This window comes from Hydra viridissima, unplaced genomic scaffold (assembly GCF_058129835.1).
Source record: "Hydra viridissima isolate aposymbiotic clone 2 unplaced genomic scaffold, HvirCarnegie_v1 scaffold_10, whole genome shotgun sequence".
Lineage (NCBI taxonomy): Eukaryota > Metazoa > Cnidaria > Hydrozoa > Anthoathecata > Hydridae > Hydra > Hydra viridissima.
In genome coordinates this window covers 15,796,310-15,815,915 of record NW_028324309.1, presented here as the reverse complement: position 1 = coordinate 15,815,915, position 19,606 = coordinate 15,796,310, and the positions used below count along the sequence as shown (strand labels likewise).

The window sequence follows — 19,606 nt, the reverse complement described above, 5'->3', positions numbered from 1 at the left end:
GTTAGCCGATAAAGCAGAATACACAGTGTCCAGTGTACTGGACAGAATGCAACAAAGGGTTAAGTAATGTTCTTTGTAAATTTATTTAAAGGCATCTTGATTGCAAGCGTTTAAGCTTCAAATGTAAAGTAGTTTTTGTTAATATTCGACATAGAAAAAAAAAAAAAAAAGGGTGTAAATAAATAGAAAATTCTTATTACTCTAAATTTTGTTTCAGTTTACAAATTTCGTATTTTTAAATGTAAAACAACTAGTATAAATTAATTAGTCACAGATTTGAGATTAACTAAGCAAGGCATTATATTTTTGTTTTGTTTCTTTCTGGTCTTTTAAAAGCAGAAATAAAACAAAAAATTGTAAAAAATTCATTTGTCATCTAAGAACAAAAGGCCAACTTTCCAACAACAAGTTGAAAATAGAAAATTTGTTTCGTGTATACAATACACGAAATTATTTTATTTTTTAGTATAGTCATTGTTTTATATTTTTCATACGCCAAAGGAAAAAACATCCTTATATTTATATCCTTCAAATTTAAATTTCCAGAAAAATTATGACGCCATTTATAGGTGTTTGAGAAAACTATTTCCAGACTTTTATAACACCGTTCATAGAAGATGTGATGAGAAAGTTTTGAGGCAATTTCGTAGTTGCAATATCAGTTATGCAATCGTGATGACCACTTGATGCTTCTTCTTTACGAGGTCGATCTTCGTAGTTTAAACGACGCTTTTCATAAGTTTCATAGATAACTTCTGTTCCATCAATCATACGATTACTAAAAAAAAAAAAGAATACACGAAAAAAAATATAAATATAATATATATTTATAATGTAATAATTTTTTTTTCAACATTAAACAAACAAAAAATACTTGTATCTAAGTTCAACATTATCTAGGTTATCAGTAGCTGATCCAACTATGATCCCAGATAGCTCTGGTTCTCTCAAATCCCAAAATCTTATTCTTTTATCCGTTCCTGCAGTGACGAAAAACGTTTTTGAACCTTGATGCAAAGAACGCATTGTAAGAACAGTGTCATTAGATACCTAAGAAATAAGTAGTCTATTTGTTTTGTTAAACTATATTTAAAACGTTTTAACATCACGATCTTTGAAAGGATTTTATTGAAAACATTATAAGCTCGTTATTAATTGTTTTTTTAAGGCGACTGTTTATAACAAGTATTACATAGTATAATTTTATTAAAGGAGGTGATTGTAGTACACTTAGCTCGAATGGTCCGTAAATAAAAATTAAAGAAGGAAAAAACAGAGAACCTCGCTAAAATGCTTAACCACTTAACTTGGAAAAAATCACTTGAGAATTAAAAACACACCTTAGAATTAAAAACACACCTGAGAATTAAAAACACACCTGAGAATTAGATAAAGGAGGATATTGGCTGGCCCACAACGTTTGTCGTTTTGCAGAGGTTTCTAAATCCCACATGGAAACTTCATTATTTCCCTGAAATGATGCTGCAACCCATGAAGATTCTAAGGCATGACATGTCAGTCTTCGGACACAAGCATCTAAATATTGTTGAATGCTATAAACAAGATTATTCTTAAAATGATTTTAAACTGAAACTTTAATAAGTAATAAAAAGTAAAAGTAAAAACAACCTGAAATAACTAAAATACAGATGGGCCAAAATTCACTTTACCAATTAAAGGTTAAACAACTCTTTGGCTAGTATATAAGTATACAGACTTTATTCAGCTTTTTAAAATATGCCATTTTGAAATAAATTACGGGTAAATTGAGATGACAATGTGCAAGACCTTAAGATATTGAATTTTACTTTAAACATCAGGTAAACAGAGGTCATTTGAGAGATGCTGTCTTTTATATTTAAGCCAAAAAAATCTCTATTTTGTACTTTGTAATGTTAAAAAAAAATATAAAAACAAAATTAAAATTAAAAAAGTTATTTCATTTTTAAATGGTAAAATTACTTTTGGCCCCCCTATATGAATATCTTTCTCAAGAACAAAAATAACTTCTGGTAATTATTCAGAACATAAGTGGCCTTGATGGATAAATCATTTACACATTGGACTGAAAAAAAAGTTTAAAACCTATTATTTCTGTTAGTTTTTTCTCAAAAGAAAAAATCTTTACAAACATTTTAATATATAAAAGTTAACTTAAAAAAAACCAAACGCAAAAGAAAAAGAAAAAACTTTTAATACTTCTAGGATGAATGATTCTCGTAATTGGTAGTTGAAATCGCATGTCCCAACACACTAACACTCCATCGCTAGTTCCACAAGTTATCCAACATTGAAGAGGATCAATAACATAGCTTGTAATCAAACCTGAAAATAGTTTGAGGAAAAGTTCAGAGAAAAAAAAAAAAAAAATTTTTGTCCAGAAATTTTTACAAGTTTAACTGAGACAATTTTGAAAAAAAAAACTTCAAAAATTTTTTTTGTGTATTTTCAAAATAAATTTATGTTTCCAGAAAAAAAAAACTGGATTTTATTCCCTGTCAGATTTACTGAATTTAGACCTATCATCAGTAACTACATACCTAACATCATGTCATTTTTAAGTTTCCATGCATATTTCTCTTTTGGCTGACGCAAATCCCAACCACACATAAAACCATGGACAGTTGCATATGTAATAATCCACTGACTTCCTGAAATCAAAAACATGATCTTTGTGTTTGAAATTTGGTTTAAGAAGGCATTTGAAATTTTAATACAAACATTTGAAAGCATAATAAATAGGCATAGATTGGAAAAAATCAAAAGTATAAAACTAAATTTTTGTAAAGAAATTATTTTAAAAATAAACCGAAAAACTTCTTAAAGGTTATGAAAATTTTAAGTTAAGATAAACAAATTGCAATAAATAATAATATAGAACCTACCTGTGTCATAAAATTGCATATCTACAGCACACCCATCTTCTAGAAAATCTAGTCTCTTTTCAATCATTAAAGGCAAATTATTTCCAGAAGCACCATTAACATCAATCCTTAACATATACATAGGATTGCAAAAATATAAGAGTATGCAAAAATATACTAGTAACACCTTTTTATAATACAAAACAAAAATAGCATGTACCAAATAATTGTCACAAACCTGAACACATGTATAGAAGCATCATCAGAAGAGCATGCTAATGATGTGGAGTTTTGACAAAATGTCAAGCAGTTAATTTTACCAACTAGAAGAGTAAAATTGAAGATTAAAAAATATTCACTCCTAAAAAGTAAAAAATATATTTTTGAAACTAACAAATGACTATTTCATATAAAAAATTACCTTGTTTGGTGTAAGTATACTTTGAACGTGTTGTCCAACCTTTTCCATCAAGTTTCTGAGTATCCCAAATTTTAACTGTAGAATCATCAGAAGCAGTTGCAAAAAAACTATAATCTTCATTAGTGATGACTCTAATTTTTATTAAAAAATTAGCTAATAAAAATTAAAAATTACTCAACTGCAACATATCTTATATATAACATACACACATACATAATGCATATAAATAGTGCATAGAAGAATTGAAATATATATGTTATCATTAAACTAACGCATTAAATATTATTGTATTGTTAATCTAATTTCATTTCAGTCAAAATCAGCAAGTAAAGTAAACCTATTAATAGCAGCTTTATGTTCATGCAAATGAGCAACCAACTGACCTTTGGGTTTCCATCTATTAGAAAAAAAATATATAATAGTAATTTTTTCTTAGACAAATAAGATAACCTTTAAAATAGTAATAATAACCTTTAAGAAGTTTTTCGGTTTATTTTTAAAATAATTTCTTTACAAAAATTTAGTTTTATACTTTTGATTTTTTCCAATCTATGCCTATTTATTATGCTTTCAAATATTTTTATTAAAATTTCAGAAAGAGTTTCATCAGAAAAGAGTTTCATCTACAAAGAGTTTCATCAGAAAGAGAGGAAACAGGAGTTTATCTTTAATAAAAACAGATGATCAGCTAGTGACATTAAGAAATCTAGTTCTACATCTAATGTTCTACAAAAACAAACCATATTTCTCTTTCCTTCAAAGTACCTATTATAGAGTTAAAAACATTCAAATAAATTTATGAAATAAAAAATCACCCGGTTTGCTTTCCCTTATTCTCAGTTAGGGAGTTCAGCAGATTTTTACGCCTGACATCTATTGGAAATAAAATAATTTTAATATACAAGAATTCAGGAGTTAAGCACCAGGTGTAAGCTTCATCATGTAGACAGTATTCATTCTTTAAAGTTTAAAATGTTAACGACATTTAGAACAAATATTACATTGTGATCTTTCCTACCAGATACATATTGTTCACACTTGAAAATTGAGAGAGTTTGTACATCTTGTTTACATTGCGCAAACTTTGCTTGGTCAGTAATATTTGAATTTGGAGAGCGAGAAAATTGTTCTTCAAACTTAACAAAACAAATTTGCAATAATAATTTTACTTATATTACAAAGAAATTTCTGCTTTTTTTTAGAAAATAAAATAAAAAATATAATACATGCAAACCTTTTGAGCACCTCTATCTTCGAAATCATTGTTGATATCTTCGATGCAGGGTTCAACGATTGTTAATACATGTTGAGTGCCCTTACAAAAAAAAATTATTTATTGCTCAATCAATTAAAAAATTGAATCTTTGCTTAAAAAAAATGAAATAAACATACCTACCTGCTGAGTTTGTATAACTTTTGAAATGCGCTTCACAGTTTGTGGTTTTACATCATTTTTGGAGTCTGCCATACGGCTTAAATCTATCTCTTTACTCTTTGGGATAACATTCAGTGAAGATAAGTCAAGCAGCCCTGGAAAAACGAAGTCCTGCGATTGCTGCATTTCAGGACTAAAAATTTGATTATTAATAAAACACAAAATATTTTAATTTTTAGAAAACAAAAAACTGATATATATATATATATATATTTATGTGTATATATATATATATTTATGTGTGTGTATATATATATATATATATATATATATATATATATATATATATATATATATATATATATATATATATATATAGTATATATGATAAATGATAATAATACATAATAAATAATAAAAAATATATAATCTCAATAAAAAAAACCTGAAAATACTTTTGTATTTTTTTAATTGGAAAAAAATTTATTTACTTGATTTTGTTTGCATTAAGCTTTAAAATGATATCCTTAAGCCGAACAATTTTTTTCTCTATTGCAGCAGTCATTCCTTGTGATTTCAGTTTTCTAGTAATTTGAGACAAGGGGTCCTCATTTGAAGGGTTAAACATAGTGCTATTTTCCTGGTGATGAAGTTCTAACCTAAAATAAGTTTTTTTTTAAAACAACTATATTTTGATTAACATTAGTTAATTAAAATACAATTGCAAGATAAAAAAAAAAAAAAAAAAACGATGACTACTGAGTACCTGGAGAGGAGAATACGAGTTTGAGGTGATCTAATAATGTAATCATACACAGTGCGTGGAATGGGATCAACAAGAACACTGAGCAAAATAGTCTAAATTTAAATATGAAAAATTTTATTTCATCATAAAAATTATGCAGTTTTTTAAAAGTCAACCTGGTGCATAAGAGTAAAAGACTGATAATATATGGAACTACTTTTTGTATACTGGCAAACAAACACTTAATATATTTACTCTACGTTTAAAAAATTTTACAAAGTAACACCATTTTTTAACAGTTCTCAAGGGAAAAGACTTACATTACAGATAAACTTACCATATGAACTTAATAAAACTGGTTTTTATTATATGAACTTAGTATAATTGATTTTTATTATATGAACTTAATAAAACTGGTTTTTATTATATGAACTTAGTATAATTGGTTTTTATCATATGAACTTAGTAAATTATTACTTAAGAATATTTTGGAAAAGTTAGGAAGTTTAAATCTGATGAAGTAGTAGTAGAAGCTGATGAAGTAGTAGTATGATATGATTTTTTTGCAACAAATATGTGTTTGATATAAGATATCAAGATGCCTTAAATGTAATATTACTGCTTGCTTTAAAAATTGTCACACTTAAAATAATTTTATTGATACAAGGTATAAAACTTTTACATTTTTTATTTTTATATGTTAAGTAGTTATTATTTTTTAGAAGTTTAAGAATTTGTTATAGTTTTCAAAAACACATAAAAAAAGATTTCTTACAATTTTACTGCCTTTTTTTTGTAACACTAAAAAAATTATTATTACCTTCTTTAAGTTTGCAAATATGTATTTGTATTCTAGTTAAAGAAAACATCTTGATTACCATTTACTGCAGTTAAGGGGTTAATGTATTACATCTGAGTTATATTTTGATTTTCCACAATTTTATCTGCTTACATTTTTTAAGAAACATTTAAAAAAAAAAGTTTTTTCGTAGTTAATTACAAAATTTAGGAAACTTTCATTCCGATGGGTTTTTATATCAAACCATTGGAATGTCATTAAAAGATAAAAACCAACAGATAGAGCAAGTCAACAAATTTACATTGATGATCAGCAAGACCAGCAATGCTGATTGCTAACTTCACAAGAGACACTTTAACAGTATTTCACTGTACAACAACGTTGAACTTATCAATTATGTAATTTATATCACAAAAGCAAACCTGATTGTCCAGTTGAATTATTGGCTGTTTTAAATATGGTAGCACCATAGGCATCAAACCACAATGTACATCAACTAGAGGCATTTTTTTGGCACATGAAACAATATATCCCACAGAAGCATAACGTATCCATTGATTCTATACAATACAAGTATATTCATAAAAAATTGTCTTTCAAATTATTTATGCAGGAACATCCAGGTAAATAACTTATAATCAAAGTTTTATGTGCAAACGTACATCAGGTGACCCATATATACTTGCAAAATTACAACTATTACTAATTATACTCATATAACTATTACAATACTATAAAAAAACTATAAAAACTATGCAAAATCATTTTAACAAAACCAAAAAAAGAATTTTAATTGAAAGAACCTTATTTTAGGTTAAGCAGATATTTAAATATTATTATTTTATTTTCTAATACTTTTATTGCATTCTATGCAAAAGTACACTGTTTTACAACTCTTTAGTTTAGTCAAGGAATTTTTTTAAGTGGAATTAAAAATAAAAAATTGCTTCATTTAAACTTGTATTGAAATTTAAATTGTTAAAAAAGAAACAAATGAAAGGTTGTACTTTGCTTAATTTGGAGAAACATAAAATGGTCCTTTTGAAAATTAAGGATTTATTTTTTATAACATCCAAGCAGTAATTTTTGTTTTTCTTACCGGGTGAGAAACAAAAGGTACCACATCATCAAGCATTTCATTTATAATAGGTTTCTGCAAAAGCCCAAGATCAACTAATGAAGTAAGTGCCTGTAATGCTCTAACAACAACAAACTCTTCTGCATCCTTTAAACCCTAAAAAAAGTATTAATAAATCAGAAAACTAACAATACATAAATTCAATAATCAACATTTTTCTTTTTGTTCACACAACAAAAAATTGACTAAGAAAGCTGTAAAGATGTCTGTACTTTTTGACTTATTGTGTTTGTAATATTCACTTGTCATTAAAAAATGCCTGAATTGAGTTTTTTTCATAAAAGCAATAAAATGGCTCTCATAATGATGTTGTTTCTATCAATAACTTTTAGACACAACTTTTAGTGATCTATCAACAGTGTATCAAGCTTTTTTAAATTTAACATACATATTATATATTGAATTCTACAGATTTTCTTTTTATTAATATGAGTTATAGACCCTTACCTGTTGTAACAAAGGCTTTAGAATAGATAAACAATGCCAGCCAATATACACAGCTATTCCAACAATACTGTCAAAAAATGCTGCTCGTAACTGCCAATCATGCTTATCATTTAAAAATGTTATAATATGAGACAACAATATATCATTAGCTTTCTGCCTTCCAAAGAATACACAGAGCCGAGTGAGTCCGTTTTCCATAAGAGTACGTTTGACAACACTATCAGAATTAGTGAGCAATGCAACAACTTTATTCTGTATGAGCTCATGCAAAGCATGTAGCTCTGCATCATAACTTACCTAAACATCAATAATTAATTGCATTTGCAAAAATTAGACTGAGAAAAAGAGAAGGGATTGAGAAAAAAGAAAAAAAGCTTGTAAAACACTATAAAAAGAGATTAAACTAAGCAAAATTAACCTGCAATTGAATTTGATCATCTCTGTCATTATTGTTTATACTACTCAGTTGGGCTAACTCTAAAAAACGGAGAGCAGTTTCAGCAAGAGATGAAATATTTTCTGCAAATGCACATTGGACTATAACTTCAGGATCATTAACAAGCTGACTCTAAAATGTATTTGAAACATTTTAAAAAAAAAAGGAAAATGGGAAAGTACTAAAGGTAGAAAACTTGTTTTTGCAGTATCAAAAAGACCATTACAAAATTCTTAATGGAAAAAATGCAAAAATTTAAGAAGAAACATTTGGATTAAATATATCTTATTGAAGATGAAATAATGAAAAAAGGAATGAAATTCAAATTGTCTCAAAATATGCAAAATTTCACTAAAAACTTAAAACACAGAGGTGATCATAGAAATAGCACAACCATAAATTTTTCTTTTAATTTGCATTTTTTAGTGTGTTCCTTCATGTTTAATTTTAATGGTATTTCTTATGATAATTTACAATTTGGAACTTGTATTATTGTATGGACATAAATACAACAATGTGAAAATAAAAACTTTTATTGTCAAATTTTGTTGTGTGGTTGTGCTCAATGAAATACCAAATGCTAGTGGAGAATACCATTTATTATTAAAAATTGTATTTTTTTGAAAAAAAATCTTAATTGAGTGCTGGAACAAGGCGTTGTAAATAATGTACATTTAACTTTCTTGTAGTAACTGAACATGGGATGAAACAAAGATTGCTCTGTAGAAAAAAGAAAAATAATTTTAAATATGTTATCGAATGGACTTTTCTCAAACTTTATGTCATTAAGGGTGTTTTAAAAAATTGGTTCAAGACTGTCATAAACATTTTGAAAAATATGTTACCCCTGATAATAAAATTTGAAAGCCACTGCCAAGAAAACTTCAACCAATAGGAATTGTCAAACTGTGAGGATGTCTAAAAAAGATCCTTTTTTAACTTTCAACCAATATTTCTTCTTGAAATTCAGTTAACAAATTTTCAGAACCAGTTTTCTTTAAGCCTTCTCCATTTTGTTGCTTATTTAAATGCCAACTAATCATTTGCTCTGGCATTTCATAATTTTTGGAGACAGCATAAACTTATAAGATTTCTTCAGAAACTTTTTGCAAAGCTACCTTTAGAGAAAGAATTTCATACTTTTTATATTTTTGAAATACAGCAGTAATTGTTGCTTTCTCTTCTTCAAAACTGTAATGATTTTCTATGATTACAGTATAATGACTTAAATTAGTTTAATTAATCAAAAAAGGTTGTCAAAAACGCTTTATGCAAAATTTAAACTTTGACATTTGAATGTCTCAAAAAATTTTTTTTACCCCAAAAAACAGTTTCATTTTTTCCATAACTTTAAAGTCATTTATTATTTGAATTACCAATATATTAATTTAACTAAAGTTAGACGATAAATGTTCAACTTTTTGTGAGCTAGTCAGAACATGTCAAGTACTCTAATTCATACAGCAAAAACAAATTTTTAACCCTAAATTTTTAACTATTTTTGTTAAAAAAACTATTTTTTTAAATTTTGAGGTCTAATGATTAGAAAAATCACATACCAAATTAGGAAGAATATACTCAGGAAATATATTCGCTTCATTCTTAGGTAGCACTGTGATAATTTGCAAGCACTTGGTAATAGCAGTAATAGAATGTGCACGAACACGAGGAATTGAATCTGCCACAAGGAAGAACATGTAAGGAAGAATCAGCTCCAAGATGATTTCATCGGTCACATAAAAGGACAATCTTAGAAGCAAGTCTAATGCATTTAGCTTCGATAAACAAAACTAGAAGTAAAAAAGTATTAAGAGATTAGGAAAAAGAAGATTAGAGCTTAGGAGGTCAGGGTGTATTTTAAACACTAAAGAAATTTAACAAGTACTTAAGTAATTACAAAATCCTAGATAAGTATTAAAAGCTGAGAGTAGTAAAAATAAAATAAAAATGTAGAAAAGCTCTTTACTTTAAGATTTCTAACGCATGAGATCACCAAAGAAACAATCATAACGAAGCAATCTATGATAAAAAATAATAACAAAAAAAAAAAGATTATAAATTTTATTAAGTTAAAAATTATTAAATTATAAAGAGATTTAGATAATTATAAATCTACATTTATATACAGAACAATATTTTTTTAAATTAACATATTTTTCAAACCAAAACTTTTTTTTTTTAAAAAAAAGTATTGGCTTCTTAAATCAGCTTGAAAGAATTAATAGTTTAAAAATAGAAAAAAAAAAAAAATTAATAATAGTTTAATCAGCTTAAAAAATATATTATAATAATTAAATTAACTTGAAAAAGTAAATTGTAATAAATTTCCAGGACATTAAATGATAATTAAGTTAAACATCTATTTTTTTGTTTTAAGCAATAAATTTATTATAAAAATAAAATGCTGAATTTTAGTGTTAAATTCAGTGTGAAACTTGACACAATAATTTTTACTGGAATTTGTAAACGCTATCATATGTGACAAAAAAGTTCCAAGATAATTTATCTAGCCAGTTATTACTTTTAAATATTTTAGGTTTTACCTTTTTTTTGTTGTAGTATATTTCAAATGAAAATATTTAAATGTTTTGTTGTAGTATATTTCAAATGAAAATATTTAAATGTTTTGTTGTAGTATATTTCAAATGAAAATATTTAAATGTTTTGTTGTAGTATATTTCAAATGAAAATATTTAAATGTTTTGTTGTAGTATATTTCAAATGAAAATATTTAAATTTTATTGTAAATGAAAAGACAATAAGGACAAGTATTTCAGCCCTAGAAATCCAGAAATTTTGATCCCAAATCAGCTTAAGTTCCAAAACAGAATTTTGGCATCAATCTCTAAAAATGAAATTTTTTGACAAAAAAAAAAAAGTTACATTTTTTAATTTAACACTTTAAAAATTTAAAACAAAAAAACAATACCTTTAAATCATTTTAAGAGTACATAAATGTAATGCAACTATTTTCTCAAAGTAAAAAAATATTTCTTATACTTTTTTATACTTTTTTTATATCTCACAAGCAATCATAGTAACACATTTTCGAATGTAATACTAGATAAATTACAAAAAAAAAACTTTGACAATTAAAAACTCCACCTCCTTAGTTTTCCATACATATGGTTTTTCTATTTTCTGACTGACAAAAATAGTAGTTTAACAATCTTCAATCGAATTAAAACATTAGGCAAAAATATATTTTCTCTTTGAAATTTACTGCTAATCTATCTCTCAATAAATACTTTCCCTTGATAATTTTCTTTTAAAATTTTTGATCAAAATGGATAAACATGTCAATTCATATTTTTTACTGAATTATGCACTGCTTCTTGTTTTGCTTTCAAAGGATTTTTTACTGAATTATGCACTGCTTCTTGTTTTGCTTTCAAAGGATTTTTAAAGTCAATTTCTTGATTATCAAGACATTGACTTTAAAAATCCTTTGGAAGATAAACTAGTAGTTGTAGCAACTTGAGTTTAGCACTTTGAATTCTGACACTTTGAGTACTTTATTTTATAAAAAAGGACAGTAAAAGTTTTAGAACGACATCTTAAATAAAAGAATAAGCTTATTATTTTAAAAGACTTTATGTGCTTTTTTCTGTATTTCTATTCATTTAAATAAAACTAGTTTTCTTTTAAAGACAACTAACTTTATTTCACTGAAAAAAACAAGCAATTATGTTTGATAAAGAAAAATCGAAGTTTTGAAAAAGAAAAGCTTAATAAGAGTTTCATTTAAGTTTCATTGATAGCCCTTTTTTTTTTTTAACAAACTTGGAATTTCATGTTTGCTAACTCTCCTTTGATCTCTGACAAAATTTAAATCTTTTGCTGTCTTCTGGTAATCTTTTTTTTTTTTTAAAAAAAAAAAATCTTTTTTAATAAGCTGACTATACACTCAAAAAAAAATCTGAAAGTATAAATATAAATAGAGAATTAAATTGAAAATAAAAATACTATCAGCTTCTGGAACTTTTCTTTCATCTTTTTCTGCACTAACATTTTCTGCTTCTGGTTTATGGTATAAAGAACTACAAATTAAATCCATATCTTTTACCAATCTATAAATCAAAAAAAAAAATTAAAAAAAAAAAAAAAAAATCAGTATTGAAACAATTAAATTTTTTAATTAACAATTAAAAAATTTAATAAACAATTTAATTTTTAGCAACAAACAATACTTGGCAATCTTTTCATCTGCAGTCATAATGGGTGATCCAACAAACGCTGATAAGTAGTTTTTAAGAAAGGAGTAAAACTCTTCTGGAAATATTGATCCTAAAAAAAAATTCAAATAAGAAAAATACAAAAACTATAAAACAATTTGAAAAAGCTTTTTGAGAAAAAAAAATTTTTTTTTGTATAAATGTAGTAACTGTAATATTAAAAAAAACCTCTATATTTAGTCATATATTCTTTCGCAGTTAATCTCTTTGAAGGATCCATTTGTACCATATGCATAACCATATCCTAAAGAAAAAATTTGAATGGAGCTGAAGATCTAATGTAAGATATGTTGAAGGAAGAAAAAAAGAAAGAAAAAAATATACACACACATTCAAACATACATAATTTGTTACCTTTATATTTTGATTTATTTTTAGTATTTTTACTTCAGGGTTAAAGTCTTGCGACCTGTAAGCAAGTAGTTGGGATAGGTCAAACAATCCAGCTCCATCACAAAACAACTCTCCAACAACACATCTAAAAATCATATTTTTGAATTTTGAATTTTGAACATCCAAAAAAAACTTTCCATACAATTTAAAAACATTCAAAAAAATTTTTTTTTTCACTTTAAAAAATTTTTCACTTTAACTTTGATTTCTGAAATAAAATTTTGCAAATCAAAATTAACAATAAGATGTACGACAATTTGATTCATGAACTTTTAACTTCTTTTTAAGAAAGTTCAACCCAGAAAAGAAACTTCACCTTTTAAATTTTTTAATAACTTGTTTAAACCTTTTCAAAAATTATCTAAAGGTTTAAGTACCAAAAAGTGAGCAATAGAGTTTTTTAGGGTTAATTTCACCAAACCAGTCTTTAGCTGTAGCAATACAAATATAGAAATATAAGTCATTTAGCTGCACTGGAACAGATACACCAATATAAGCCTTTTAAGTTGAAATTTAAAAATCAATATATTTTTAAAAGTAGAAAGTGCAATCCACTAAAACTCATAATGGAGTTCTGGTACAATCAAGGGAGTTATATGGTGTGGTAGCCCTCTATGTCCCATCCATGAAGAATGTTCCTATTTTTACCTGAAGGGCATACTGTTGAAGATAAAAGGCCGGGAGATTGTGCCCTCTAAAAAATTTCTAGAACAATCCAGAACACTCAAGAGAATTCTATAACATTTTAGAATGTTTCAGGACATTTTAGAACATTCAGGAACATCATTTTGATTGCAGAACATTTTAAAACACTCTCAAATGCTGTGGAATGTTCTGGAACATTGTGGGCCATTTGAAGTCTTTTTTGCATGGGTGGGTTAGGTTAACTCTCAACGTCTTACCAGTGACAAAGAGTAGAACTGAAAGAGAATTAAGAATTCCAAAGTAGTGCAGTGAATAAAAACAAATAGTAAAGTGTAAGTAGTCAAACTGATACGAGACTTTATATAAATTGAAAATAAAATGTGAAAAGTGTCTAGAATGTGCCTATCATATTTGCAATAAAAAATTGATTCAATTTATATTTTGTTACAAGATCAAAAAATAAAAGAGCATCTTGCCAGTTTTGAAGCAAAACAGCAAAAACCAAAAAAAGCAAAAAAAAAAGAAACAGTCAAAAAAAGTAACATTTACATTCTCAATCAATGAGAAGGAGCATTGTGAAAAACAGAGCAACCAAATAACAATAAAATGAACAAATTGAAGATCAAGAACTGTAATACAATTTTATAATAAAAGACTGCAAATGCAAGCCACCATGAAAGTAAGAATGGTGGTGATAAAACGTATATGATAAAATATGTAAATACTTTTATGTAGAAAGTATCACCGTACAAAAGAAGTGCAGACAAGGAAATTTTATTTTCAATTTATATACAGAGACTATATATAAATTGAGAATAAAGTGTGACTGAGAATGAGACTGTATGTAAATTGAAAATAAAGTGTGAAAAAATTCCTGGTGAGGAGACAGTATACAAATTGATCAAAATGATAGTAAACATTGAAGAAAGTCTAAACTTCTCTACAAAATTTTTAAACTGTTTGCAAGTACCAGGAATGCAATTACAATGTTTTCGACTGAAAATTAGATTTCCAACCAAACTACACAGAAATCTGAGCTCACCAAAATTATGTAATGAAACGAAGATGATTGTCAAATAGCTATCAAATAACATCATTAAAGCTGAACTTATGAAAGGACAAAGGGAACACAGTATTTATCCCCAGAATACCACTGATCTGTGTTTTGTACTGAACTGTTTTTCAATTTAAAAGATTGAAATTTCCAATGAAATTGAAGTTTTTCAATTAATAAAGTGGAAAGACAAACTTATTATTATTTTCAATTAATAAAGTGGAAAGACAAACTTATATATTACAGTATCAACCCAAAAGACTCCTTCTCTCATGGTCAACTATATGTAGCTTGCTCTTGAGTGGAAAATTTGAAAAATTTATACATATATACCCTAAATAGCAGAATGAGAGAAAAATAATTTATAAACAAGTACTGTAAATAGTTAGAATATGCTTTTAATTAAACTTTTTGACCTTCTTATATTTTAAAGTTTTCCTTTTATTCTAACTATCACACAAAACCATATCAAATCCCTGAGCAAAGATGGGTACCCCAGCTACTTAATACATAAAAACTCGTGGACAAATTTATGGATAAAACATTTTTTTCCCCAAAGGTTTTTTTCTCTGTTGTCTCATAAATAATTAAGGCAGACTTAAATGCCAATATCATTCATATTCATAAACACAAAATATATATTCTCACAATCATTATATGTATATCCCAAAAAAAATGCCACGCAGATCCAGTCACTTTTTGTTCGTTGACAATAAAATACTATATTTATGGCTTCACATTATGGAAAGATATTGGCTTTTGCCCTTTTCTTAATCAAAAATAAATCCTTTCTTCATCAATTTATTAAATGGTAAAAATTTTTCGGTACATTTTTTAATGTGTCAGCCATTAAAGTTTACTAACCCTATAAAAGACTCCTAAAGTTCCTTTTTATCATTAGAGGTCTGAATCAGGAAAAGGATTCATTTGCCATTTTTTAATATTTTCATTGCAATTAACTAACCATGAAAAACTGGCTACACACTGTTAACCTAATTTATTGCATTTATTTTCAAAACTTCATGTTAATTAAACTATGATTCTTTCAGAAATCTGAAGCAATAATTTGTACAAAATTTATTTTAGATTTAGTTTCGAATGTTTTCTCAAATTCCCCTAAAACTCTAATTGTATCATCAAACTGCTTCAGGCGAAGATAATATATTTTAAATCTAGGTTTAGACATTAATTCCCAAATAACTGTGGCTTGATTGCTGATATCAACTTGCATTTTTATATTGTAGTCATTTATTTTAACATTAGTTTCTGAGTTTGTGTTATTCATGATGACTAAAAAAACTATTTGCATTATCATTCTCTATTTCATGAATTTTTATTTCATTACAGTGGACTTTTTTCTATATTTTTATCAATATAGTTACCTGAAGGGTGGTCTACATTCTCAATGGTGTTTATGTTAAATATATTATTTTATATTATTATATTATTAACTTATATTATTTATGTTAAAAGATATTTGTTCAAGCTGCCTGATAAATTCAAAACATGATCCTAATTTAGGCAATTTTCCATTTTGTAGTATTTCAAGAGCTTTAACTCTCTGATCAGGGAGATTGCAGCCCATCAATTAATGATTTGAATCAAATCATCTTCTGAACTTTGGCCATCTTTTCCTAATTTTTCAAAGCTAGAAAAATGTAGAGCCTCACACAATCTCTGGGGATTATGATATGACATTTTTACAGAAATAAGTCGGTTGTATCGTGATCACTCTTACCTTGTCTGTTAACTTCTTTGATCTTGCAGTAGCTGAAATACATCTAATCCAGGTTTATGCATTATCTGCATTATCTATAATGACCTCAGATTCTACTTACAGCACCATTTTTGCATTGTCAATAATTAAAGCAGATACTGAACTCCAACATTATTCATTTTCATAAAAACAAGTGCAAGTTGTATTGTTTTTTATCTATTTTATTTAAATGTAAAATGCACAACCTGAGATTTTTTTTTCCATATTTATTTAAATAATACCTTTAAAGCTTTTACTATGGTAAATAATAGTAGAGCATCAATAACCATAGTAACAATATCAACATTAATAATAACATGTATAAAAATAATAATATTAAAAATACTAACAATAGTAAAAATAATTAAAGTCTTTACCCAGCTGAAAATATATCCATTGCTTCAGTAAGCTCAAACTGTTGAGTAGGAACACCTTGCATAGGAAGCATAGGGCCAGCTTGTTCTTTTCTGTTTTCAGTATCATAATTAATATTACTTATATCTAAATTTCTTGTACGGGAATCAATAAATCTTTCTGGAGCTAAATAGCAGGTCCTTCTTCGAGATGTATCGAAGAAATAGTTAAAATCAGCAGGATTATCTATAGGTAAAAACACAGGTTTAAAACTTGCAATATCAGTCAACTGAACCCAATTCCAACTTGTGACCATAATATTCTCTGTTTTTATATCCCCATGACAGACCTAAATATAAACAAACCAAGGCTGTATGATTATACAGAAAGGATAGTACTAAAAAAGAAAGTATCAGAAAAAATTAAAAACAGCAAAATCTAACCTTAACAGAGTGCATTTGCTCTAAAGCACATAACAGTTGAAAAACAATCCACTTTTTTTCAACAATACTTAAAAATGGGCGTGTACTGAAATATGAAAAATATGATAAAACAAAAAAAAATATGATAAATGTGAATAAATATTAAAGAATTAAAGAACATGGTTCTCACATTCTTTTTTAATTCTTAAAGGGAACTCAAGTTAAAAACCAGTGCTAATTTTTTATCATCATTATTACTATTTCAAAGCTCAAACATCACTACAATTTTTTAAGAAAAAGCAGAAAACCAAGGGAACTCTAAATCACTTCAATAAAAATATTTTTTTTTCTTTTGTGAGAGTTTTGTGTAATACAAATACTTAACATATAGCTAACTACTGATATACTAACAAATATCAGTCAATCAACTACACTAAACTTATTTTATCATAGTCTGAGATGCAGAACTGATTTAATCTAATGTTTTATGATTTTTAGTATATAATTAACTTATTATGAAAAAATCACCTAATTCGATCATAGAGATTGTCATGCACAAACTGACGGATGAGTAGACCAGCTCGGTCAGTAAGCACAGATCTTTGAAATGGAAGAATATTTGGAAATGTTGACACACTCTTTGCTATTCTCGATAGCTCTTCTTGATACGACTGCAGTGGTATAGATGGATCATGAATAACAAATACTTTAATAACAACATAACCCTCCCTAAAAAAGAATTTCAATCCTAAACATTTCAAAAGTATAACCAACTTGATATTGAAAGATATATGCAATAAGATGTAGAGCAAATAAAAAACAAAAGTTATCTGATAAGTTTTCTTACTAACATTTTACAAGGTAGAATTATTTGAAAAAACCTACTTGTGCTTGGCTCTTGCAACCTTCAGAAATCGTGTGCTTCCTAAACTAAAAGATTATAAACACTATTTAAATATTTACACAATCTGAAATTTTTTTTACTTTTCAACATTGTTATAATAGTTAGTACATAAATTATACATACATGCATTTTTTAAAAAATCCCCGTTACGAAAGTCTACATCAAGATTGTACTTGAGGCAAAGTCATTTCTGTATTACACAGTTTAAACCACAAGTACATAGCAAAATAATGTATTTTAATATATAATAAAACAACAAAATAGGATTATAGGCAATGCATGATACAAAAGTAGCCCCACGAAAATCTTAATTTAATTTTGAATCTTTAAATCATGTACCCTTCGCTATCATATTGATTTAGACTATTGTGATTAGAATTTCAAATCAGAACCATATTTATTATAGCTTTGTTAATTTTGACAAAATTTTTGCATTGTATATATAATGCAATTTAATTCAATGTGCTGTGATTTATGTACAGTCATTTATTTATACATACACTTCTTATTGTTTACCTTTTTATAAATAAAATTTTTGTTGCGATATATATAGACTTTTAGTTTTTTTGTTGCGATATATGTAGACTTTTTTGACTTAATTTATATACATTAACTGAATTGCATTACATACACAAACATGCATGCATACATACATACATACATACATACATACATACATACATACATACATACATACATACATACATACATACATACATACATACATACATACATACATACATACATACATTACATACAAATATCTTTTTACCTGCTTTCAAACTGGAATTCTGGCAACTCCATGAAATAATTATCTGCACTTAATATTTGTGCAGGTGCAATACCAGACAAGTGACTTCCCATTGCAATACTATATTTTTTTTATTATTATTATTTTTGTCTTTTTCTTATGTAAAAGTTTTCTAACTTTCTTTGTTGCAGAACAATTTTGTACAACATTAAATTATTAGAAAGAAAAAAGTTTCAGCAAAAACAAAAACTAGTTTAATATGCTAATAAACTATAAGTATTATGAATTTAAAATTCTATATTGCATTCACTTTACGAAAAACTTTGGTAATGTGTGATAAGTAGAGCTATATTTTAGAAAACATGTTTTTGCAGTTACAAGAATATAGAGGTTAAAAAAAATTATTTAACTTAATTGGTGATATTTTATATACAACATAACCAACACTATATAAAAACACTCTTACTTTATGTTATGGTAAAACAACAAAATGTAAAATAGAGTGTGCATTTATTAACTCCAGAACTACCAAACCCAAATTAGTCTGCAAAATTTTTTAAAAATAAATTTAATAAGGCAATTTTGAAAAAAAATATATAAGTAATATTCTGACTTAAGAGAACAGTTTAAAAGACTGTTTTCAGGAAAATCCGACAGCCCTGAAAATCAATTTACTTTTAAAAAAGAAAATCATGTTTACATTTTCCCGTCCCGTGTTTTCTATTTTATTTATACATTTTGTTTAAAGACGGACCATTGGGAGAGATTACTTTTAAGATGGAAGTTAGTAATACGGCTTTGTTCCTCCTAACTAGGGTATGTCATCGGGTCCTTTTCGGCCGCCGCACAGTGGCTCAAAATCCTTAA

General features: G+C 26.6%; 1 protein-coding gene across 2 annotated transcripts; it reads right to left on the bottom strand.

The window, feature by feature from the left end:
• Nucleotides 1-177: 177 nt before the first annotated feature.
• On the bottom strand, nucleotides 178-18,946 carry LOC145182021 (phosphoinositide 3-kinase regulatory subunit 4-like). 2 transcript variants are annotated; one of them, XM_090099971.1, is made up of 30 exons: nucleotides 18,761-18,946; nucleotides 17,970-18,014; nucleotides 17,613-17,813; nucleotides 17,106-17,190; nucleotides 16,686-17,011; nucleotides 12,815-12,938; nucleotides 12,629-12,704; nucleotides 12,416-12,512; nucleotides 12,192-12,295; nucleotides 10,192-10,244; nucleotides 9,785-10,015; nucleotides 8,208-8,357; nucleotides 7,790-8,086; nucleotides 7,304-7,438; nucleotides 6,627-6,764; nucleotides 5,427-5,518; nucleotides 5,152-5,319; nucleotides 4,682-4,853; nucleotides 4,520-4,600; nucleotides 4,304-4,421; nucleotides 4,101-4,158; nucleotides 3,623-3,682; nucleotides 3,286-3,416; nucleotides 3,103-3,187; nucleotides 2,886-2,992; nucleotides 2,541-2,651; nucleotides 2,200-2,325; nucleotides 1,379-1,536; nucleotides 875-1,050; nucleotides 178-778 (listed from the first exon to the last, which is right to left on the bottom strand). In XM_090099971.1, exons 1-30 carry the CDS (start codon nucleotides 18,850-18,852, stop codon nucleotides 583-585), a joined length of 3,993 nt encoding a protein of 1,330 aa, XP_089956097.1. In that variant the 5' UTR covers nucleotides 18,853-18,946; the 3' UTR covers nucleotides 178-582. The 2 variants fall into 2 exon arrangements, with proteins under 2 accessions (XP_089956097.1, XP_089956098.1); XM_090099972.1 differs by lacking the exons at nucleotides 10,192-10,244; nucleotides 12,192-12,295; nucleotides 12,416-12,512; ... (5 more) ...; nucleotides 17,970-18,014; nucleotides 18,761-18,946 and having other exon boundaries at nucleotides 8,208-8,266; nucleotides 9,785-9,860.
• Nucleotides 18,947-19,606: the final 660 nt, after the last annotated feature.